Raw genomic sequence first — 25,664 nt, 5'->3', positions numbered from 1 at the left:
TTTTCCAGTTGCTTCTTGATACCAAACTCAAGTGGTACTGGAACCCATGAAGTTTCATAGAGTCTCAATAACCATGACTTTTTTGTTGGCAAACTGAATGCTTCCTCAATCCTCACAGCTGCCCCTCTTATATGCAGAATGCAGCAGCTACATGGTCCCCACCAGCTCTCCCCAATCCCATTTACTGAGTGCAGCAGCAGAGTAGGTAACTCATAACCCTCCCATATGCAGAGTGTAGTGGCCAAATAACCCATCCTTTTCTCTACCCTTATTCATGGTGCTGTAGCTGAAAAGCTTCTGTACCTCCCACATACATGGTGTAGCAGCTAAGAAACCTTTACACTTTAACCTCCCATGTACATAATTTAGCAGCTAGCTAACATAGGTATATCCCTTTCTAAATGCAGATTGTAAGGCTGCAAATATCCTACTTTTCCCATTGTATGAGTGTAGCAGCTGGATGCTCTCTGGTCCCTAACCCTCTCATTAATGTACCAGTTAGTGCAGCAGCTGACTAACTCACATTCCTCCCCTATTGCACTATGCAGCATGTAGCATCTGAGTGACTCCTACCTCAAGTGTCATATAGGTACAGCATGTAGCAAATGACTAGCCTCTGTCCTTCCCATACCTACAGAATGTAGCTACTGAATTGGTAGCCTTATCCCTCCGAAGTACTGAGTGTAGCATCTGAGCTAAGCATCAGCTAAGCATCTGAGCTAAGCTAAGCAAGCTAAGCAGCTAAGCATCTGTCCCCTCCTCAGAGTGAAACAGCTAACCAACCTGTGTCCTTCCCTCAGGATAAGTGGGACGGGCAGCTCTGACAGTGTTTCGTTGAGCTGAAATGCCAATGCTCGAGATGGACTCCAGCGTTGGCAGTGTCGGAAGCAGGAAGAGAGCCGGAAAGCACTACACCGTGGAGGATGAGGCTCTGGACAGGATCGCCAAGGAAGTGAGTACCGACCGGGACGGTCCTTTGATGCGTGCGAGTCCGCCGCCAGGGCTAAGTGCTGAGACCGGGAAGGGGTGGTCTTCCATCCTGACACGCCGAGTGCGTGCCAGTCACTGCCAGGGCAGTATACCGCGCCTCGCCCGTCCCACTCGACTGTCGAGAGTTCGGCTGGAATATCAACTGGGAGCGGGTTTAACAAGGTGCAGCGTCATTACGAATGTGGCATAATTTTGATAAGAGTTGGTGATGTTTCTATATCGTGAGCATGTGTTTCTATATCGCCCTCTCCTATAACTATTCATGTTTTTTTATTGGGTTTTGGAAGCAGTCACATGAAAAGTGCAGAGAATAGAGCATGAATAGAGCTAGTGCATGCTTCCAAATTTCCAGACTTTAATCGCAAGCTATCCCCGTGAGGTCACGTAACGTTCATCTCTGACTGGCCCCGGCTCCGACTCCGACTGATCCTCCAGCGCCGGCGGATGCTCTGTAGTTCAGGCCTTGCTCCGTCTGCTGTTTCGGGCGAGGTGTGACCGTCTGTCCAGCAGACGTGCCGTCCGCGCATGACCGTGGCGGCAGCGCTGACGTAAACCGCTACAACAAACAAACAGACCTCAGTGCAGGCCCGAGAGGTCGGTTTGCATACCGTGCACCGTGTACGCGCCCTACACCAACTGTGGCGCTGGCCGAATACGGGGTGGCCCCATTATTGGCTGGTCCCGTGCCGTCCCGTCCCGGTACCCTCGTAGTGACCGTTTCTGTTGACTCTCGTAGTCCTTCTCTGGTGCCCCCTCCTCCTGCCAGTTGTGGCCGGTCCTGTCCCGGTAGCTCCTGCTAATGGGTGATCCAAGTCCAGTGGCTCCTCCGTTAATGGTCGTTCCCGCTTCAGTGGCAGCTCTTGTATGTAGTGGTGGGTTCAACCCCGGCTATCTTCCGCTATTGCCACTTTGTCACGGAAGCTCGTGGCCGTGATGTTACGTTGCCGGGCCCGACTCCAGTGCGCCCGTGCGCTCATAGACGGAGAGCCAGTCCGCTTAGGGGCTCAATCAGTGGTGTAATTGCCTGAGGTACGCCTGGTCACATGACAAAGCCCGCCGCGGTATTGGCAGCCGCCCGCGGCTGGCGTCTTCGCGTGGCCTTGACCGTGTCTCCCGGGCCGGGTGCGGACGCGGCAGCGCACGGCGACGATGGGACGGGCCGCTCTCTCTCCGTGCTGACGGCCGTATAAGGCGGCGTGGCGGCAGTCTCAGCTGGCCGGGCTGCGCTGACCGCACTCACTGACCGGGGAGCGGCCGGAGAGCCGGTCTGTCGGATCGACTGTCATGTCGGCGCCGTGTAGACGGGACGGAGACGGTCGGTGGCTGAACGGGTGAATCGGCGCCACCGGCCCTGACGTGCTCAGGGGCTGTTTTCCTGTGACGAACGGACACCATTCCCGTGTTTGTGACGTATTGATTGCCGTCTTCTACGTCTCGCTTCATGTCGCTGTTGTGGCTGTCACTGCAAGTCTGGTTCTCTAAAAAGCGCAGAACCGGCAATGTGGAACATCGTCTCTCATGTGCCTAGACCCGGGCATTCGGATAAGGCAAAGGGTCCCTTTTCCGTCATCGCGTGCACTGCGACGGGGCTTGTGCCACTCCTTCGTCACCTAACATCTCGTTACCGGTCAATAGTCAATATTTAAGCTACGCTCCACCCAGTTAAATTATTCCCATCAGTACTGCCAACTATTGCGCCAGTTGCAAAGGGATTCATATGATCGACTTGATAATAAATGATGAAAAATTCGAAGCGTTTACATCAATGTTTTTAAATAGCAGCTGTACAATGCTTCTGCCTGGCAAATAACTCAGGGAGGTGAGGACTGCGTCCATTTTGATACCTGTCAGAGGTGGCTGTCTGATAGGATGGCTATCAACTCGTTCATGAAGGATGGATTATTTGAACACCAGATAGCAGCTTAGCGCTATCACGATGCATTCTTCAGCTGTGTGCACTATTGATCTTAGCTCTTGCTTGCAACGGACCATCGAGGATAGGGTCTCTTGATCTGATTAGACTGGGATGGAAAGATCCCCTCCCCTTTCCGATTGACCCTAGTATACATATAGCTTATAGGAACATAACAATGGCCCGCCTTGTTGGTATCGCTGAGAACCCTTGAAATTACTTGGTTACGTTTTTAGTCCATCATGATGTGATAAAGACCTTCATCCGTGATGTCTGAACACGTGGCCTGTGGTAGCGCGGTTGAACTAATAGCTCGGCCCTCAGACGGCATTTTTAGGCCGCTGCCAGTAAAACTGAGTCCACATCACTAACATTCAAAATTAGGCCAATAATGGATCGACTAGGCAACAGACTATAGCTCTGAGTGGCCGTGTCACCCTGTAGGAGTTCCCTACAGCCGCGCACACCTGCTGCGCATGTGTCGGTGCGCCATTGCTTATGTATACTGGTATATCCGCGCACACACGCTGCGCATGTCGCATGTTACTAGATAGACCGTCTAGCGCATGCGCGTAGTTTTTGTATACCGTCAAACGTCCGTGTGTGCTGTACATTAGTAAAATCTGAAATTTTGTAAATACACACTCTTCTACTCATCGACACAAGGCTTTGGAGGGAAAACGGAAGACGAGGAAGCGAGGGCGACATGAAGAGCCCTGGTGGCTCACCGAGTGCTCGGAACGGAACACGTTTCCCGATCACCACGATCGGATGACTGTAAACTGGGACGACCGTTCTCCCCACAGTTTACACTGGTGACCCCGACGTGATCCGGGCTACTCGTGGACCACACCATGGAGTCGAGCGAAGCCACCCGGCAGCACACCGCTCCTCCCGCAACCAGCTTCAGCTCGCCGGCACCCGAACCCGAGGCAGCAGGTCGGCTCACAGCCCTGCTAGCCACCATCGCGACCCTCATCGTCCGAGTACAGCAAATGGAGGCCACCCAGCGTCGACTCAAAGGCGCAGCATCGCAACTTGGCCGAAGCCAGCATCAACGACGCCATGAAAACCGTCCTCTAAAGCCAGCGCATCCGTCAACCTACGAGATCTGCTGGTACCACCAGCGCTTCGGTGCCAGAGCGCGTCGCTGCAAAGCGCCGTGCAGTTTCTCCCACCGCAACAAAGGTCGACATCGCAGCCGTCAGACGCCTCGCCCGTCACGCCCTCCGACGCCGACGTACCCAGACAGCTCTGTCTGCTGGTACCACCAGCGTTTCGGCAACAAGGCCCGCCGCTGCGAGTCTCCGTGCAGCCGGTCGAAAGCATCTGCCGCAACACTTCTCTTCGTGCGGAACACGAAGACTGCCAAACAGCAACGGATCGACGCTGACGCCTCACTCAGCGCATCTCCTCGCGGCAATCTACCGAAGCGACCGACGCCGACGCCAGCTCCACCCAACAAGCAACCGGTAGCCGCCAGCGCGCCAACCAGCAACATCGACCACTGCGAGCCTGCGTCTCCGGAAGAGACGCCACACCAGCCTACGCAGCAGTCTCCTGCCTCTGCGACTCTGCCACCACTAGCTGCCAAGTCGGACAGCATGGAGCTGCTGCCGCAAGACACGCCGCCTGCAGAACGCCCATCTCCAAGGGCAGCATCACCGGAACCAGCTCCGCTGCGATCCATCCTGCGCTCGCGCCCCGATCGCGAAGTACGGCCTCCAGACCGATCTCGACGCGTCGCGTTCGCGACCCGTCTAGGGAGGGGGTAGTGTAGGAGTTCCCTACAGCCGCGCACACCTGCTGCGCATGTGTCGGTGCGCCATTGCTTATGTATACTGGTATATCCGCGCACACACGCTGCGCATGTCGCATGTTACTAGATAGACCGTCTAGCGCATGCGCGTAGTTTTTGTATACCGTCAAACGTCCGTGTGTGCTGTACATTAGTAAAATCTGAAATTTTGTAAATACACACTCTTCTACTCATCGACACAAGGCTTTGGAGGGAAAACGGAAGACGAGGAAGCGAGGGCGACATGAAGAGCCCTGGTGGCTGACGAGTGCTCGGAACAGAACACGCTCCCCGATCACCACGATCGGATGACTGTAAGCTGGGACGACCGTCCCACAGTTTACAACCCTGTCGCGCCATGCTGTGCTAGTTGGCAGCTGGGTCAGTCAGTGGGTTGCCAGTTGCCACTGTTGTTGCCACGTATGCCGGTCGCACCGGAAACATGTGAAGGCGACGGCTGTGCGGCACTCTGTAGGACGCTCAGCGGCCTTGGATTCGGTTGACCGACCTCCGAGCCGTGTGAACGAGACGGGGAGGAGGTGGGGACGAGGACCGATCGCTGGGACCGAGGACCTCCGTCCGTCTGTGTCGGTGGGATGTTACGTCGTCCGTGACGGTGGGACTGAAATGTTTCCTGCTCCTTATGTTGATGGGACTGAAGAAGTCCATCAGCGTGAATTGCTGGCTATTTTGGACTGTTATTCATATCACAACAGCTTTGGGTCAATCACCTTTCGTGTTTGACAGACTTTGAGAGGGGCTTGATGCTCGAGGAAACCAAAGGTCACTCAATCATTTGTATGGCTTGAATTCAGAGAGCTCAAGTATCAGCAGGATTAGTTTGGCAGCGCCTTAAACTACTTCGAATATCTGGATATTTGGGGTCATAGTCCATCCTAAGCAGAGGTGCTTGTGTTTGCCCTGGCCTGTAGTCTGGAACCTTTTACCCAACGTTATGGCGCTCTCTTGATTGAGGTGCTGAAGCTTGATTGATTATGAATTGTTCTCCGGGTGGATAAAAGCATATTAACCTCCCATCAAGCGTCTGTCCATTGCAGAGCGCATATCATGCGAAATGTGAATGCTTTCGTGTTGCCCCCATTTTTATCTGACGTATCGAGCGTGGACATTGTTTGCTCTCCATTGTCTGGAGTAATTGTAGCGATTCCATGCCAGCGTCATGCAATTTGAGTACCTATGTCACGATGTGCCCGTGACTGCAGCCTCCCGGCTCACGTTTCGGTTTCCTTCCAACGACAGGTAGGCAGGGGAAGCCATAAACTGGGACAAATGAAAGGTGTCATTCGTTGCAATCGGAATGGTCAGATAAAAGTTTTTTAATTAATCTATGGTAATGCGAAACCGTATCAAACTGATCAAGATGTATCCATCTTATCACAAGCTGTGATTATGAGACGTCTCATCAGACAAAAATCGTCACACATCCTGCAGAGGAGTTTTGGCACCCTTGCTGGCACCTACCTTTGACAGGTGGTGATGATTTCTGGATGTGACCAAATCACAGTATGTCAGCAAATCACAATCACTATAGGGTCTGTGCGCGGTACTTGAGGTCTTTTCCCGTCGCTGCTGAACCGGGTTATGACCCGACACTTCTGTCCAGCGCCTGGGCAGGCCGGTGACTGTGCCTGGACATTGCGCTACGCACAGGGCGTGGCGCCAGCCTCGGTGGCACCTCCGCAACTGCCAGCGCCCGTATCGACTTCCCTCTGGTTCTTGGCAGCCGCTCAGCTTCCTGACATGTGTTTTTCCAGCCGGGATTCAGGCGAGAGCAGAGCCGATCGGCCGTGCAAGGCGAAGTGTGATAGGTATAGAGTTGACGCCGTGAGGGGAAAGTAGAAGGCGTGTGTGGTGCAAGCGACTGGTGCGAGACCGGCGCCCCCTCTTGGGCCACTTGTCCTCGGGGCGCCGGCGGAGAGCGCCAGGGGCGCCGTGGGCGCCGCGCGCCGCCGGTACCTAGCCGAGCTGGCGCCGCTCACCTAGCGCTGCACTGAGTCCTGGAAGCGGTTTCAAAGGGTGCGGGCTCGGCTATTTCGGGAGCAGCGGCAACAATGATGGCGGCCAAGCGGTCGGTCGGCCGGCCGCCTGGGGCCAGTCCAGCGGCGCCCGCGGCCGGGCCGGCACCGCTGCAGTGTCAGGTGCGTGCAGCTGAGTGGCGTGCGTGGCGCCCCTCCAAAAATACCACCGGGCTGAGCGGCCGGCGGCGCGCCTGGAAGCGCCCGCCGCCGGCAGTGCGCCGCGGGGCGCGCGCTCCAGCGCAGCGCAGCCATGGTGGGCCGCACGTCCGCGGCCTCAGAGCCGCCGTCCGAGCGGCGCCGCAGCCAGGAGCGGTCCGAGCCGGCGCCCCCGCACGCCCAGCTGGCCATGGGCGCCCTGGAGCGGCTGGCGCCCACCGTCTACGTCCGCAACTACCGCTCGCTGCGGCGCCGCATCGCCGAGAAGACGGCGCCGCGCCCGGCGGCCGGCCGCGAGCTGCCGCGGCCCTCGTACACGCCGCAGCAGCGCGCTGAGCTGCGCCGCATCTACTCGCGCTCTCTGAGCCGGCCGCTGCCGGCGCCGTCCCGGCTGGGCGGCAGCCGCGGCGTCACGCCCAGCTCCGAGTCGCCCCGCACCCGGGACGCCACGCCGAGCACGCCCGAGCGCCAGGTGCGCCAGCCGCGGCCGCTGGTGCCGCTCTGGACGCCGGCCGACATCACCGTGCGCGACGACCCGCTGGACGTGAGTACCCACTGGCCGCACTGCGCCGGTGTGACGTTCTGTGGCGTGGTGCTACTATCCTTGATTATCCACTCTTCGCCGGAGGACAGGCAACTGGACCATGGGACCGTCGTCACTCTGGCACGGGAAAAAAAAGGACTGACGGAGAGGCTAGCAATGGAAGGTGTGAAGGACGCCTTTCTAATATTTTAGGCCCTGGGTCTGGGTTTTGAGGTCTCTTCGAGATCAGTTCCACTGTGAATCTTGAGATGTCCGCACAGGCTTGCAGCGGATGGTGGCAGAGGGGTGGAACCATCGACCACCAACGGTCGAGTCTGCAGTCCGCTGCCCTTTTGAACATGTTCTTGTGGAACATCTACCTGGCGAGAGCCGCTTTCCGCAAGGGCGTTATGACTTATGAGTGCATCAACCCTTCCACGCCAACCTGGCGTCGGGATCTCGTGGCTATTCACTCACATCAACCAAGGGCATTAGCAGCAGCACAGGTATTTCGGCTGTAATTTCAGCTGCGATAGCGACTTCAGAGGGCGCGCTGAAACGATACTGAGCATTTAAAGTCCTTCGATCTATCCCGGTCTGATCGGGACTGTAAATGCCCGTATCAGCCGGATGTGCTGCCATCGGAGTCTCGCAGAGACTCAAATTTCTAACATCAACTTCCTTGCGGGTAACAGCACATTGTCAAATCTAATGATAAGGTGGTTTCGGAAACAGATGTGGTAGGATTCTCGGCCGGTGTTGGCACGTGCCGGAAACTGTCTCATCTCGTTAGTCTTGGGGCTGTCCCCGTGGTCATTGGGCCAATGACGTCATCAGTCCGTTGGCCCAACTCCAGGTGTCTGCAGCGTGGTCACCGTGACACTGAAGCCTGTGTGTGGAAATGGACATGACCGGCGATATTCTATGCAGCTGTAGCTCCCGGTAGTTATCGTTGACGATCAGATTCATGGGTGAGTCTCCAAACAGGACGATCTAGAGAGCAGTCGACCTCTCTTCGCTGAACGAAGCCCTCCGCCGTCTCAACTTCACAGCATTCGCGATGAGTTGCATTTTTCGTCATTATGTGCAATGAAGCCAATATGTATTGAAGAATTAAATCGTCTCTAGACGTACTAGAAACAATTCCGATGTACTTCGAGATCCCGTTGCGACTGCCCAAGACACCCCTGCGTCCCAGACACATTCAGTCTGACTCGGGCATTGTCGAATCAACCATTGGAATTTATTCACCAACACCTGAGGGATCGAATCCCCCTATCATATCATCTCTCCCCCACCGGGGAGGGGATGGGGGTAGTCAGATTCCGGGCGCGGTCGATCGGTGGGCGAGATAGCCGATAGGGCCCCCCGTCCTATCCGCTCCCGATACAGTGTTCATCAGAGGGCTAGGCACTGCCGTCAGTGTGGTGGCCGATAGTGTCGGACGGAGCCGGAGCCGGATAGTGCGGTGCCGAGCCTGTCGAGTGTCGATCATCCATCGGAAGGTGAAGGGATCGTGCCTCGTGTCTGTCGATAAACTCCTTACCTGGCCGGTGACCGGATAAGCGCCCTGTGCTGTCGAGTGGCGATCATCCGGTGACCGGATTGTGTCCCGTGCCTGTCGATAAACCCCTCACCACCATCGGCCGGTGACCGGATAGCGTTTCTCTGGCTGCCGTGCCCCCATCTCCGGGTGGTCGCTGATTGGGTGTTCTTTCTTTCGTTGTTTCCTTCCGGAAAGGTGAATGGAGTGGTGTTTCCTTCCTGTAGCGAGGTGTTTAGATATGAATTGGTTATGTTCCTCTGTATATTAAATACCTGTCGGATGTAAGTGTTTCTTGAAGGAAGTAAACTATAACTTACGTTGAGGAATGACAAGATTTCACATTTTAGCCTGTATATCTGCGGTCCAGACGAGCTAGTAATGATCGTTTTAAATTAATTCGACCAGCTTAGTAGTGAAACTGAATCAAATGGCATTTGATTTGTGTGATAGCTATGTGATGACATTTCTGGTGTTTCTTCCAGAACCATTTAATACTGACTACTGATTGACAGCTTAGGACCAAAGGACATAATTTGCCCGTATTTCATCTGTTCGTAGGCATAGCTAATTTGTACATTATTCTCGTTACACCTTTCAGCAGTGTGCTCTCCTGTCATGTGATCTGCAATCTCGGTGATGCGACGTAGTCCGTGCTGTCTGCTGCCGTAGTCGGTCAGTTCGGGGGGCCGGTACGGTGGGCGGACCGGCGCCCGCCGACGCCTTATATGGGCCACCGCCTCCGAGCCAATCTCCCGGTCACCGCGACCGTCTGCCGGCCGCAAAAACACGGCTGCGGCGTCAAAAACGGCATCGGCGCGCCCTCAGTGAGCAGCTGCATTGTCGCGGGGAACTGCGTCAATGGTGTCCCTCTTGCCTGTGGCTCAGGCTCGCCCGCAAAAGTTAAATATTTCACTCGTTCGCTCTTACAGCGCGCTGGCCTCTAGCGAAGTCTGACTTGTGTTCTGAAGAGTTTCCCCACTTCGTCTAGGTAATTATCTCCTGTGGCCTCAGAGCGTCCATGACCCGTGATCATCGGGTCTTGACCTTTTGTCCGTTGGCCCGGACGACGTAGAACCCGAAGTGGCCACGTTAGCTCCTCCATCGCGGAGGCCTGTTAGCCCTGGGGCCGATCGTCCCATGTGATCCTCTGGGTGACTGAATCGCACCCCGGTCCTCCGCCGCACGGCCCGTCTGTCCTGTGAAGTACTGGTTCGACTCCCAGACCGGCGCGGTGGCCGGGCGCCGGTGGCTGGAGGTGCGCTCACCTGTGACCCGGCCGGCCCGGACGGCGGCCGCTGAGTCAGAGGCGACTCCGTATGCAGCGGCCGCTGTGATAAGGAGCGGTGCAGCAGCGCGGCCGGCCGACCCGGGCGCGGCCGGCCCGGTCGGTCAGCTGACTGCCCGCCGCCGGCTGGAGAGCGTCCAACACGCCGCCGGGCCCGCCGCGCCGGGCCGGGTGAGATGTCGGCTCTGCCCCGATCACGGAAACTACTGGTGGGGGCCGCCGGTGTGGGAATGGGCGGTCAGTGACTGCTGGGGAGGGGGGGGGGGGCTGATTTCTATGTGTTTGTGCACTTGCACCGCGGTATGAACTTGTGAACCTGGGGTGGTCTGCACGGTAGGCCACCCGAGCCGTGCGGTGGGCGTGGCCGTTTCCAAACTGAAGTGACTGGCCGCACCGCACACCGCTGCTGTCCGGTCCGGTGCAGCCCGATTGGATTTGATATATTCTGTGCTAAACCAATCCGCATTATTCGTAGCGCGTTGCCTCTGGGTTGGCCGGTCGGACGGTTGGTCGTCCCTACGGGCCTCAGACTGGCGCGGTGCCATGTTCGACCAGACGGTCCACCTGCCGAGGGACGTCCCAGCCTACCATCTAATAAGAGAGGACCCGCAGTGTCTAACTGCTATGGAACATCCCAAATTGACCAGCTACTGGGAGCTGAAGGACAGCTACATAGAACTTCAAGCCGGCCTCTCCAAAGTGCCAAGCGGCAGGGAACGGCCCGATCCGTCCACTCATTGCGATGGTGGTCCGTTCGTTGAATACCACCACTGTTGACTGTGCCACGCCCCTTTCAAACTTAGAGGCACTGTCACTTGTCATCCCTTATCTGTTGAAGTCGATACGACAAGTGGGTGCGCAGCAACTCAAGTGCTTAGGCGCCTGATCACTTTGTGATCCTACCCTACGCTTGGAACTATGCTCAAGCACAGTGACATGCTGGTCGTTTGGTGGACAATATTTGATTAATGGGTCAGCCGCTGGCTTTTATATTCCAGTTGCTCGCCATTACCGCTTCAAACAGGCTCACTGGGTCTGGTTTGGCTCAGTCATGGCTCGGAATGCTCGGGGCGGAGGGTACGGCTTCTCTCCGGGAGCTCGGCTGTCTGCGGGCTTCAGTGCCTGGCCAGTTGTTGGAGTCAGTGCCCAGTTGTGTGTTGAAGTCGGGCCTGGCTGCCTATTGAATTCACTGCCCAGTGGCGTGACGAGCTTGCTGTAATGTTTCAACTGGGTGGGCGGGCCTGTGATCCGATACCGACAAGCATCGCCAAACCATGATGGCCCGAGACGTTAGAAGTTTAGCTGTGGGTTCGTAGTGATGAGTGCCTAGTCACGTGGGCCGAACTTAGTCCCCTGCATGTGCGCTGTGACCTATACCTGCCTCATGTTGTGTGCCAGTGATCTCTGCCTTCCCGCACCGGCTATCGGTGACCTGTTGCCGCCAGCGCCCCAGGCTGTGGCGGCACACGCCCGCTCGGGGCGGCCCCTGACCCTGTGACGTCAGGGGGACCAGTTGGCAGCCGGCCGACCGGCCAGCCGACGCCGGCTGACCGGCTCGTATCGGTGTACCGCCCCCGCCCGGCCGACCGGCCGCCGCCCACGGACCCGCCCACACGCGGCCGCCACTGGCCGCCAGGCAGTTGGTATTGAGACGAATACATTATTTGGGTGACCTGAATCATGAATTCGTAACTCCAGAATGCTCCATTCATGTAAATTGGGACGAATTAAATTAATGTTGCAGCTTGTGCAGTATGCTGGAGCGGTCATGCTGCGCATTCACGGACAGTTTTTTTTTGTGGTGATGTGATCAGGCCCGGCTGCGAACCTGTAATGGCGCATGGTGAACTTGTCTGCCCGTCACGGTTCACTGGTTCAATACTGGACTCTGGGAAGGAGGCGCAGCGGGCGAGGTATCGCTGCGGAGACCACCGGATTGACGGCCATTTGTACGAGGTTTTCCGCAGTTGGCATTTGCGTCGCTCGTCTTGTCATGACCGGCCTTCCAGTCTTGTCCTGCCCGTCCTTTCTTTCCGTCCTGTCCTGTCCTTCCTGTCCCGTTAGACCAGCTCCGTCCGTGGCCGCTGATTATTTGCGTGCGCGGCGTCCCATGGCGGTGTGGAGGTGCGAACACCGTGTGGAGGTCGGCCGGTCGGAGCCGCCGCGCAGAGGAAAACGGGCACGGCACTGAGTGCGGCCGTACTCCCGGAGACGGCCGCTAGGACCGGACCGGTGTCGCTCCGTGAGTGGGCCCCGCCGCGCGACCCCGACAGGGGCGCGGTGACCTCAGCGGCATGGGCGCCCCTGAGCCAAACAAACACAGCCGAGCACGGTGTAAACACTGCAGGTCCGCCCGGCCCGGTGACGCACGATCAGAGATTGGCGCTACCTCCCGCTGATCGGGAAGGGGCCGAGCGGCCGAATTTAGCCGGGCACACCTGGACGATTGTCCATTTCCAATGTCTTGATTGAAATCCCGCTCTGGGCGGGATCAGTTGTGTCAGTCAGCATTTTAGACATTGACACATACGAGAGCGATTGTTTGGTTACCCGATGACGATTGCCGGCCGAAGATTTGCTGATCACCTGGTCTCTCTACTGTGGGCCGGTGTCTGCCGTCTCTCCTGCCGCCGAGTCAGTGCTGCTGGCACCGACCCAAACCGGGACCGGCAGTTCGCTGTCTTCTCACTGTCGCCCCCTCCCCCTCGCTCCCCCCCGTTTTTGCCTCGTTGGGCGCCGTGCGGGGCCGGTGTCAGGGGCGGTAGGTGTCAGCCGATCTGTGTCGAAAGTTAGCTGCGGTCCGTAGATGGTGTCAGGCATTGGTGTCAAAAACTAGTGACCATGAGAGAAGGCTATGTTAAGGGTTAGACAAAGGCAGCAGCGGCTTCCCTGAAGCCCTGGGAGAACAACAGTGGTCAACCGTCAATGATCATGCTCCGGCATTTTATACTATGGCTTGCTATCTCACTTTGAGTAGCACCCCGCTACTGAAAGCTGTGAACCGGCGGGGTGACATTGTGCCGGCTCCGGTTCTTACCTCGGATCAGCGAGATCGCGCCTGCCCCGGCTCACCGGGATTGTGGCACCCGACGTGTCAGTTCAGTGGCCGACAAACCCGTCCTACGCGGCTGCTGAGCCGGTCAGCTAACAGCAGTGCGATGTAGCCGTGTGTTGGAGAATCGTTCTCTGGGCAGGCGGGGGGGGGGGGGGGGGCGATTACTCTGGATGGACCCGGGGGTGAGTGTTCTTTGGCCATCTAAGGTGGCATCCTAAGTCAGACTGGGGCGGGTTATCTTTGGGGCGGGAGCGACTCACCCGTTCAGGTGGGGTGGTCTCGTCGGATGTGGAATGCTCACCGTTCCCTCTGGCCCGGTGGACGGCTCCCTGACCGGGCGGGGGCGGTTCCCTACCGTGTGGTGTGGGTGACGGTAACCGTATCGCACAGCGGCCGTCCCCGAGCCGAGCTGAGCTGGTCGGATTGAACGGGTCGCGGCAATACCCTGGGCAGACAACTGCGAACTATGCTTATGTTACTTCGCGTCTGTTTGAACGATGCTCGCAGAGTTCATGTATCCAATTTTCCCATCCCTTGCTCTTCCAATCATGGCTCCCCATCGGAATTTATAAAGCGTCCAGCGCCAGGCCCAGGAGGCGTAGGCGGTAGACTGCTGACTGTTACACACTTGCTGGGATTGGCCGACCGTATTTGTAGCCATGCGTACCGAGCGGTGTCCGATGACGGGCTAGTCACCGAACGACCACCGCGTGGTCACTCGGCGGCCACCGAATGGTCACCGACGCCTGACCACCAAATGGATACTGGGCGGCTACTGGCTAGCCACCGAATGGCCATCAAATAGTCACTGAGTGGTTTTTAGTGGTGACCGACGTACAGGTGTGGTGGCAACCGGTCTTGGGAGTTCCTCGGATACTCCTGCCGGTCCACAACGCTTCAACCGAGCAGGTCCTTCCAGCCTTAAGAGCTCTTCTCTGTCTTCCAGCCATGCTAGCTCATCTTGGACTCCTAGTCGGACTCTTAGCTCCACCTGGACCCCCGCCAGTGCCGGAGAATCCTCCTGAGCTCCGCCGGCGGGCCTCCACGGCCCGTCGTGCCTCTGTGTTTGCCGTGACGGACGGATGACGGACCGCCGTCTCCGTCCCTCCCTCCGCGCCGTCCCGCGGTGACGAATAACGCAAGGCCCTATATACCAGGTAGGGTCGTCCGGCGATTCTACCTTTTCGTGACGTCAGCTCGTGACGTCATTTGGAGTCAAGTCTCGAAGCCCCGTTCAATCCCCATGTAAACGAGCGATTTTCGAAGCACTGTAGAATGAAGTCTGCACAAGATATATCAAACCTAAGTATCTCATCTGAAAGAGCAGAAAATTTTCTGCAAGTTATCTTTTACGTGTTTTTCGCTAAATCTTTTGCTTTTTTCACAAAAGCGTAAAATGTCCCCCCATGTCTCCGCAGCCTCCCTGCCGCCGGCCGCCGCGCGGTCGCGGTAGTGTAGTGGTTAGCGTGCCCGCGCAGTATTCCAAAGGTCCCGAGTTCGAATCTATGCGGTGCGGAACTTTAATTGCAATTCCAAGCTGAATATACGCACATCCATAATAAATTACTATTCGTATAGCTAAACTGTCACCAAGCTATCCATATAAATTGACTTCACCCAAAATATCGGCAAGATTCTATTAAAATATAAATTCAAATATGGCGGCTTGGACTGCCGCGTGCGTTAGGCTCCGCCCATAGCTCCGCCCACATGCGTGACGTCATTCGTGTTAGTGGACACGCAGAGAGATAGGGGACGACATGGGCCTGCGAATAACGGACCTGCCGGCGGCCCACCGGCCGGCCTTGTCTGTGACGTCACCCGACCCGGTGTGACGTCAGCGCCGCAGAGTATGGCGTCACCACAGCGCCGGCTGGTTGTAGCAGCGGTGCAAGGGTCGATGTTTCTGGGTTTCCGGGGATTGCCGAATTTATCGCGGTCGGCAGGATCGGGTGGTCCGTTCGGCTCTGCCGCGGGCTCGCGAGCTCCTCTGAAAGCTCTGGGCGTGGTGCTGGGCAAAAGCTTATTTGTTTGGATATTCGAGCTGACTGGTTTTAGCTCGCCAGAGCATGCCAGAAGTCGGTGGTGTGGACAGTTTTTGTTGTGGTTGATACTGTCCAATTTATTCTTGATGACGTCGTTGCACCAGTGAATATGACGGACTCGTGATGGCCCCCGTGCTTTTGGTTGTGACTTATGACGTTTATAATGCAGATCGCCAGCAGCCAGACGTTGACCGCTATGACGTTGACAATGGAAACAATGAACTTTTTTTTGCAGCCCCGATGGTGTGGCGATGTCCGAATGTCAATGAATATGCGAGTTACCAAACATACGCAATCGCATCGCTGTTCCTGTAGGCTGTCATGAACCGCCCTGCCACCTGGTGGACGCAAGGATAAAGCAGGTGGCTCCAGGGCTCGGCGGCGGCAGGAGTTCAAAGTGACGCTTATTGCTCCGTCCAACAGATGGCGTTGACCGCACCTCTCGCCTCTGGGTTGCTGACCGCAGTGGCTTGTGAGTCACGTATGACAGAGGGCAGTTTTCCTTCCTTAGATGGCGGTGGTGTAGATATGCCTCGTGCAAATGGGCACTCATGGTGGCAACTGGCACTGGCGGGTGGAAGCTAATGTTTGATAGTCGAATGGATGCAACCTAGCCGCGATTCCGCGGTGACCATGATCAGCTCAATTTGAGAGCAGTAGAGATGAGAATGCGTGTCTCGGGCTGTTTGGTATGTCCTACATGCTTATAATTTGGTCAAATCAATAAATGATTCTGCGTGCGCCGTGGTGACGGCACATATGTCGGCCAACGTCAGCGGTCCCCCCCCCCCGTCCCTGTCCCTGCTCTTCCCTCGCTCCCGCCCCGCCCCATCTCCGCCCCCACCCTGTCCTTGACCCTGCCACCGTACTTTGGGGTTCAGTTGGATCTGTATCGCAACATCGGTGCAAAAACGACTCCGAATATGCGGCGTTTGTGCCAAGTGCTACGCAGTGCGCACTGTTGCGTCCTTTTCGCCCTTGAAGTTTGAACGGCTTCCTACATTTGTGTGTGCAGCCGTGGTGTTTTGATAACATTTGACGGTTGCTTGAATTCTCATCATAAATGAACTCTTAATACAGCTTATTACGACTGAGCTTAAAATGCTGTGTGCCTATTCCCTTTCCACAGTAGCGGCGGAACACCTTCAATTAAGGGGGGGGGGGGGCACCGCCGACTTTTGGTCCCATTCTTTCCATGCAACGCCCAATAGGGCTAATGTTAAAATGCCAAAATCAAAGGGGGGCACTGTGTTCCGGTGCCCTCTCCGTTCCGCCGCCTATGCCTTTCCATCATCCCACATTTACCACATTAAAGTAAAAAGATATTTCCAGTTTTGCCGATTTTCCCCCCAATAATCGCTTCACATGATCAGCAGGCGTTGACAATATCAATTATCACGAGTACCCGCCCCACCATTGGGCAGCCGATGAGACCACCCGTGTCGGCGTCACGCCATTCTGAGGAGTGCCGTCTGGCGGGTTCGGTTCTGCCGGTCACTTACCGTGCTGATGTCACCGTGACCTCATGGCGGAACTTTATCTGCGGCACATCCTGCCTGTAGTCGGTGTGGGTTTGCCCTGGGGTCTGTATGTGAAGTCTGTTTTGGGGGTTTTCAACTCTTTATTCCCTTAAGGCTTAGATTGTGGTCCTTGGGAAGCCCTTGTTCATCTAATGGGGAAGCCCTAGACCTACTACCAGTGCTGCTGGTCATACCAGTGCTGCCCTGTGAGATCTCTGTGCTCCGGAAAAGGCTGCGTTTTTCATTGTGTTTGGTGCATAATAGAGTCCGACTGCTTGTTGATTCTTCTGACAAACATATGCTGTTGGACGGAATGCTCGTATCTTCGCGAGGCCACTCTGACAAAGTGTACTCCCATCCTAATCCAAAAATATGTGCTCTTATTGCAATGTAATTGTTGTTCAGGGACCCACTCATTCGAGTGTACAGCAAGATTACTTTACTATAGTTCGTTTTATTTCAAAAGGACGCTGGCTCCAAGTATGTTTTTCGAACAAGCACGTGTTTTAGCTAGCAAAACGGGCAAAAACTGAACCTGAGAAACTCGAACGTCGCCTTATTTTAACATGTGAATTATTCCCGATAAATTCCATGCCTGCGTTTTGGAACTAGACATGAGAACAGTGGTGACGTCATGCTGTGGAACTTGCATTGCAATGCAACGCATAACTATCATGGAAAGAATCGATTACTCGATTCGGGCCTCGGTAAGAGCAAAAAACGAAGTTTTCCCAAAATTCGTTGGCAATGAATGCTTTCGTACGGACATTGGGTGCCAGCTGCCACCAGTGACGTCATCGTAGTATGCTCATTTTTGAAGTCACAATTTCCATGTATTTACCGAGCACAATTTGAAATCGATCATTTTTTCGGCAAGAAATTCTTAGCCAGACGCTGAAGTTGCCAAAACTCACGTGAGAGCTTCGATAATGCACTTTGAGCCAGCGTCCTTTTGAAAAAAAAACGAACTATACTCAGGTTGGTTCACTAGGGAAATAAAGGCGCCGTAGCTACGTCACGGATTTGGTAGCAATCTGGTAGCAATTTTTGCAGACATCAATGGCGCACGTGTTGTTTGATCGTCGCCAATACTATTTTACTGCACTATTTTGTTATTTCACTGCAATGTATTGTACATTACATTTGAAAATTTAAAATAAAGGAATATTCGTAACCCAGCAAGTCAGTTATTCTTTGAGGCAGCACTCTGTCAGCATTGAGCCTTCAGAATGTGTCATTTGATAGACTTTCCCACATTTTCTACTCTTGTGGAAAACTTTCTTAGTCATCAAAAATGTATGCACATATGAATAATTAGAACTTCATTTTCAAAGTTTTATAGAAATAAGATTTCACATTACATTATCATAAGGCTACCTGTCCATTTCGTCCAACCAATTAAATATTCATCCAGCAGAAGGCAGGTACCTCTGAGAAGGAACTGATATCTCTTATCTACACCAAATATTTCAGGAAAATGACTGAGAATGAGACTGAGACTGAAAATGAGAATGAAAATGAGAATGAAAATGAGACTGAGAAGCTATTAAAACTTCAGCGTATGAAAGGGATGTTATGGCTTATGCACATTGAAAAACATCAGATAATGCTTTTGAACCATCTCATTCACCAGCACACATCAATCCGGCTCCTGGCTTCTGTCAAGGAAACATTCCAAAATAATGCATTATTTTATTTCATTGACCACCTTGCAAAAGACAAACAGCAAACACATAACCACCAAAAACAAAAATAGTCAACAGGTAGGTACCAGCTGATCTAGCCGTGCTGTGTCATGTGCCTTTGAAAATCTTGAGCAGTCAGGGTTGAATAAACACCCCAAGCTTAGCCATTCATGCATGAACAAGTGCAAATTCTGGTCGAGCATTTTATTAAAAATGAAACTAGCAGCATTGTAGGTTACAATTATAAAAAAGACAATTACAAAAAACAGCAGAGCTTACTCTACAAGGCATAACCATTAATTTTATAACTGATATCCAAATTCGCATCTCCGAAGTTTAACCCACCTACCAGCCACCTGCACATTTCTGCGCACATGTGCTGCGCAATGTGCACAGTCACTACACATTACACAATAATGAGAATTAAAATAGTTTTAAACAATCAAGCAAGTCAGGACTGGTATGCAGATTCACAAGTTCTCTCAACATCTTCAATTACCAACAATCAAGAGCACCTTGTGATCTCAGTAACTCCGCAGATCCATCTTCTGTTTTCCATTTTCAGTTTTCAATTGAATTATAACTTCCATCTGGGAGACACATGTTGCATCATTATGTTTAAACAATTATTATGCTTGAACTTTTGGTTTTTCATGTGAACTTCACTTCAAAAGTTGATTCAATTTTATAATTTGTATAATGCTACGATCACGGCGCACTAAATCACAGATAACTTGAAAATAACCAAGCAAAAGCCACATTCTTCAGCAAACTATGAGAGCCATCTGATCCATGCTGCGTTGAAATAATTGAAAATCGCCAAAATCAGTCAAAATATGACAATTAAATTGATATAAACTTCACAAAACTCTTATTTGTGTGGCAATGCGCAACAGAAATGCGAGGGAATATGGTAGTAATCTGGTAGCAATTATGAAGGATTTCCCCTGTCGCTGATAAAAAACACTTGATACAAAATTTTTAACGCAGAGGAAATCCTTCATTATGAGTTGCAGGGACCATTTGATCGGCCCATTTTAGATAAATATAGGCCGAATGTTTCGATTTCAACCCCATTTATCGTAATGAGAAGAATCCATTGGCTTAGTGGTACGTCTTTTGAACACATGTAGGCCTTAGATTTCTCCTTAGCCCGCCTGAAACACACCATGCTTTGCATGCATTTCTATGGGTGAAGGAAAATTCATGCGCCGTGATGACGTCACGGTAAAGGAATTCTGAAGCTCGTGAACGGGGGCTGCTATACTCGTGTACAGGGTGTTTCACTAAAAGTGTCAAAAAGTAAATGCTTATTAAAGATATATAAAATATGCAAATCACGTGGTTGCGCACGTGGCTTTGTTGCAAATTTTTGGACATTTATGCTTTGTCCATTTAAGATGTATTTTGCACCCATACGGAGCGAGGGCAGGAGGCCAAAGTTACTAGTCGTTTTTTTTCCTTATACAGATCAAGAACAGGCTATTTACACCTCAACAGGAGGGGTGAATTACACCTACATTTGGTGCCATCAGAAACATTGAAACCGTATGCCGACTTTTCAGGAAACGTTTTACTCTCTCACCTCGCTACGTTCCAGATTATAAAAGTTTAAAAGGACTTCTTAAGAGGTTTAAAAGGGCTCCTTCGATGCCAGTTCCAGTCCAAAAAAGGCGGGGTCGCCCCCACCTCTCGGCGGAAACCGTTTGAAAGGTCAGGGTCTTTTTGAGGGCCTTTGAAGATAACAAGAAGCTAATTTCAACATCAGAAACAGCCAAGGCCTTACAAGTTATCAAAAATAACCACTGTGACGGCTGTAGCCACCAGGAACTGGCTGGACCAGAAGTTCCTGGGCGAAATAATCAGCTGCCTCACCGCCCGCCCCCACGGCCAGCGCGAAGCACCGATCTGTCACCGCTAGACTTCTGGTTTTGGTCAGTGACTCAGTAGCTCTCGCAGAGCTGAGGAAGACTCAAGTCACATCACTTGGGGAGCTGAAGAGCACAATTCAAGGCTTTGCCGACAGTCTGGACGCTGAATATGAAAACGGACTGTGAGGCACCTCCGGATACGTGCCGAAACGGTGCATCAAAAGAAGGGGCGGATATGTGGAATAGGTTTGAGTGACGGTGATATCGTTGTTATATATTCAAATGTCCAACAATTGCGGATGAAATGATATGCAAATTTCCTTAGAAACATTGTTCTTATGTGCATTATGACCTTTTACTTTTTGACACTTTTAGTGAAACACCCTGTAGTCCTAAATTAAATAACGAACAGAAGAATGTCAGCTATCCATTTGCGCTGGTGTCCGCCCTCCTTAGATGGACGGATACCCGGGCTGGTGGAGCGCCGCCCGCGCCTGCAGACGGCGGGTTTCGTGACCGACCTTCTGGGCCGGCCGGTCGGCGCCGAGTCCGACCGTGCGCGGCCCGGCGGCGGCCCGTCTCTCTGTAGAACGGCCTTGATCGGAAGGGCGGAGTCGCCGGCCGCGCGGCCGACGTAGCCGGCACGCCGACCGTCGCGGTGACGGTGCGGCCGTCGGACGATGGACTGGGAGTGGAGACTCACCAGACGGCAGCCGCAATGACTCAGAGATGAACTCTGGAGTCAAAACTCACCAGACTACAGTCGCGGTGACTCAGCAACTGACTCAGGAGTCGAGACTCAAAACTCGCCAACCGGCAGCTGCGGCGACCCGACGGACTCGCGCAGGCCACCATCGAGTCGTGCACGCGCCTTATGTGCTGTCCTGGCGGTCGCGCCATCCGGGACACCGGCCGTGCACAGCTGTGGGAGGCCCTACACGGGGCAAACGCACCGAGAGCCCAGTCAGCTGTTGGGTGAGGGTCCTGGGAGCATCCCAGTGCCGACCGGGAAGCATTATTGTTTTCGTTTCGGGTGGTTTGCACGTGTGCGTTGCGTATTGCCGTATCGGGTGTGATATTGCTCATCGGCCTGGCTGCAGCTGCAGTGGTGTACGGAACTTGTCTGTCACCGCCCGTGCGTCTGTCTGTGTGTCTGTCTGTCTGCGAGCGCGCGTGTGCTAACACAGGCGGGGCTGGCGCGGCGGCTCGCCTGGTGGCGGCGCCACGCGGCGAGTGTGGCGCGCTCTGCCGCGCCGCCAGTGCCGCGGCCGGACCAGTGAGAGGCGTGACGCGGCCGGCGGCGGACAGCTGGGCGGCCAGCCGGCGCCGCGCGTGGGAGGAGGCGCCGTTCAGTGCCGCCGCGATTGTGACCAAAGCTGACACGGGACGGCCGGTGTCCCGAGTGAGTGTGACGCCGGGCGTCGGCGGGGTGCGCGGTGCAGTGCGGTGCGCCGTGCAAAAAGGTGTGTCAGTGCTCACCCGGCGGGGTGCTGTAAAAAACGCAGACCGCGCCCGACTCGGCGGAGGCCGGTGCCAGCGTCAGTGTGTGCGTCTTTCGCGACCGTCCGTCTCACTGCACCTGGGTGGTCCGCGCAGCCACCCAGCCGCGCAACATGAAGAAAATCTTCTCTCGGGTTGCGCACGCCTTCAAGCACGATGCGGGGGCCGAGCAGGAGAGTGCGGGCGAGGCCGCTCCGCCGGCGTCACCGTCGCCGGCGGCTGTCGAGCCCGGCGAGCACGCGTCACTAACCTCTGTGGACAGCGGCGTGCTGGTGGACGTCCACGAGCCGGACCGGAGTGCGGGCGGCGCGGGCGCCGCGGCGGGGGCGGAGCCGGTCGCTCCAGTCACGGACCCGGTCCCGGAATGTGCTAAGCCGGCAGCAGGGGACGGTGCCGACGGTGCAGCGCCTCCAGAGGTCGAGGCGACACCGGACGGCACCTCACCTCAGACCGCCGGAGGCGCGACCCAGGACGGTGGTGAGGGGCAGCTGCCGTCTCCGTCGGCAGTCTCAGCCGCGAGCACCGCCGTTCAGGGAGAGGAGAGCCCTCCTGGAACTGAGGAGCAGGGTCAGTCACCGTCGGAGAGTGTGCAGGAGCAGGATACTGCGACTGGAGTGCCACAGGAGCAGCTGGAGCCCTCAGCAGCTATCGATGAGCAGGAGCTTCAAGCTGCAGCGGCCCAGGAGGCTCAGGAGACTGTGGAGGCAGTCAACGAGAAGTGGCTCATGACTGGAGTCGAGGAACCGACTGCACCCACACAGGAACAGGATTCCGCCACACCAGTACCTCAGGAGCCGTCACAACCCTCAGCAGTCGCTCAGGATCAGGAGAGTGCGTCTGGAGCGGCGCGGACCGGCCAGGAGCCGGCGGCTGTGGAGCGGCCGTCCGGTGACCTTCAGAGCGGCGGCGGCGGGGCGGCGGAGGCCGATAGTACCGGCCCCGGCCATCCGGATCGGCCGGGCCCGGCCGCCGAGCCGGCGCCGCAGCCGGAGCCGCCCCGGCGAGAGCACGCGGAGGCGGACAGTGTGAATAGTGGGCAGAGCGGCCGTCATGCGCCCGACGCTGGGAGTGTGACCGTGGAAAGTGCACGGGTGGGCGGCGTGGGCGAGCCGGGTGATGCGGTGGCCGCGGATGGACCGTGTGCGATGGAGGCAGAGTGTGGGAGCGGCGTGACAGAGGGGCCGACCGTGACGCCGGAAACGGCGACGACAGGTGGGACGTCCGTGACGGATAGTGACGGTGTGCTGCTCGAAACCGGCACTGAAGATACGGCCGATGACCTGGATGGCAAGCCCAAGGAGAAAAAGAAGAAACGCAAAAAGAAGAAGAAAAATAATCCCGAAGAGCCGACGTCAGTCAGTCTTGTAGCGGAGGCTGTTGTGAAAGAGGCTGACGAGGGTGAACTAAAGCCTGCTTCAGCTGAACAGACGAGTGAAAAAGCCAGTGACAGTGTGAAAAAGGCCGCTGCCAAGCCATCCGACCAGACAGTTAGTGATGACGCTGCACATTTGAAAACTAACAAGACCAATACCAAAGTCTCGAGTCGGCTCACAGCTGGAACGAAGGCTTCTGCCGCCAAGGCGAAAAAGTCGCTGGCATCCCAAGCAGCCAAGAAACTGTTAGATTCCGCTGCCAATAGGAACGGTCCGGCAAAGGCGAAATCCACTCTGGCAAAACAGCCCACGGCTGAGGGGTCCGGCAGCCGGTCCAGCACGCCGACGCGGCCACTCCAGAACCCGGCCAAGTCGCGGCTGAAGACGCAGCTCTGTAAGGAGGCGTCCATCGAGAGCAACGCGTCAGCATCATCGGTGGGCTCGTCTAGCGCTCGGTCGACTCGTACCGGTAAACGGAGCGGCGCGACTGCGGCTGATAGGGGTCGGGGTGCGCCCGCCAGTCCTGTGGACAGAAGGGACTCGCTGCCCCTCTCGGTATCCAGCGGGTCCACCACCGTCTCCACCCGCGGCGAGGACTCCTCCGCTAGAAAAGCCAGGGCCAAGAGCGCCAAGCAGCAGGTGGACAAGAGCGAACCTGCGGCAAGGTCCTCTACACCAACCGCGAAAAAGAAGAGCAACGCTGTTCCTGCAACGAAGACGGCTCCTGAAAAGAAGGCGTCAGTGGCTGACCAGACAGGAGCAACGAAAAAGGAGAAGAAAGCAAAGGTCTCGCTTGCGAAAGGCAAGGGGACAGGAACGAAAAAGGCAGCTGCCAAGAAAGAAGCGGACGATTTGAAAGCGAAACAATCTACAACTAGCCCTCCTCGGGTACCGGAAACCGCGGACTCTGCGTCTTCGGATGTCCCTGCGGCTGCTGGAAACTCCGGGGAAACTGCTAACGTCAGTGCAGCTGAGGTGGTCGGCCAGCCAGTCAGCAATTCCCCCGAATCGTCACAGCTACCCGACTCGGACAAGACAAATGCCAATGCTGCTTCGGCCCGACTTCAAGGTTCGGAAGCAATAGAAAACGCGCCTAAAGCAGATGTGGCAGAGGACGCATCAACGACGCGTCCCAACTTGACACAGAGTGACACCATACAAGATTCAACCGACCGGCCACCCTTGACACAACATGACACCATACAGGATTCAACTGAGCGACCACCTCTGACACAGCATGACACAATACAAGAGTCCACCGACCGGCCTCCGCTGACACAGCACGATACCATCCAAGACTCCACTGAGCGGCCCCCGCTGACCGAGCAGGAGACACTGGAGGACACGTCGGTACTGCGGCCGCCCCTGGTGCAGCACCTAACGATCGAGGACGGTCCCGAGCGACCTCCGCTGACGCAGCAGGAGACCGTTGATGTTCCTGCACCGACTCCTGCTCCAGCAGACCCTGCTGTGGCAGCGGGGCCTTCGACTACCTCCGACTCCCCGGCGGTCACCAGCCCTCCAGCCGAGCAGCCAGCATCGCCGGCAGTCGAAGAGACGGCTGTGAAGGAGGCCGCTCTTCCCCAGGTCACCCTATCGCCCTCGAAGACGGCGATTCCGACATCGCCCTCGACGTCAGCGGTGCCTACCTCGCCGTCAGCGGCGGTGTCGGACGTCAGCTCGCGGCGCAGCAGTATGGACCTGCTGGACGGCCCGCCGCGGCTGAGACGGAGCATCAGCGGCCACGGGGAGGCGGCCGGCACGCCGCGGCCCGACGCCGTGCTCGAGGTCATGTCGCAGGTGCACGCCGACGTAAGTGGGACGAGTCGGGCGGGGCACACCCATCCGGGGCGGGGTCGGGCGGGGTGGTGGAGATACGGGTTCATGCGGGTGGGGCGGCGCTGGCAGTGTCAGAACGGGGTGGCCATGAGCTTTGCAAAATCACCTGACGGCATGCATCAAGCAATTCTTTACAGTGTTTAACATAACTAAACCAGTTCAAAGCGCCGAGAGCTGGATCGGTCCAGGTATTAAAACAACTGTCCATGTTCCGCTTACCTGTCACCTCTTATTTACCGGGAAAACGGAGCAGACCGTTGCGTTGCATATTTGTGACGGTATGGTGATGTGGGACGATTTGCAGCTACTTGCCGTCATGCTACAGTGACGAACGGTTGCAGCTCCTTTTGTAGTCAAGATGTTACATAATAACACTCGCGTCATGGACGGAAGTCATGACGCGACACCTTTCTTTCTTTCCGACTGCTAATTCGCTTTATGGGCACACATGTTTTAATGGGAGAATTTTTGCAACGATGAGCAGGCTCACCATTCAGCTGCATTCATCGCTTCTCTGGAAGACAATT

The 25,664-nt window shown here is 55.5% G+C and overlaps 1 protein-coding gene across 5 annotated transcripts in view; it reads left to right on the top strand.

Annotated features, from left to right (window-relative positions):
• The first annotated feature begins 6,807 nt into the window (after positions 1-6,807).
• LOC122366267 (leucine-rich repeat flightless-interacting protein 2-like) overlaps positions 6,808-25,664 on the top strand; it is a 31,970-nt gene continuing 13,113 nt past the window's right edge. For 3 of the 5 annotated variants that reach the window (XM_043338295.1, XM_043338296.1, XM_043338297.1), the window contains exon 1: positions 21,705-25,110. In XM_043338295.1, coding sequence (XP_043194230.1) covers positions 22,039-25,110 — 3,072 coding nt within the window. In that variant the 5' untranslated portion in view covers positions 21,705-22,038. Of the gene's footprint in view, positions 7,440-21,704; positions 25,111-25,664 lie in introns of those variants that run through there. The other 2 variants (XM_043338298.1, XM_043338299.1) reach the window with 1 other exon arrangement.

Source organism: Amphibalanus amphitrite, unplaced genomic scaffold (assembly GCF_019059575.1).
Source record: "Amphibalanus amphitrite isolate SeventyFive unplaced genomic scaffold, NRLGWU_Aamphi_draft 000793F_arrow, whole genome shotgun sequence".
NCBI lineage: Eukaryota > Metazoa > Arthropoda > Thecostraca > Balanomorpha > Balanidae > Amphibalanus > Amphibalanus amphitrite.
The sequence above is the reverse complement of the archived record's forward strand: the minus strand, read 5'-3'. Positions and strand labels throughout refer to the sequence as shown.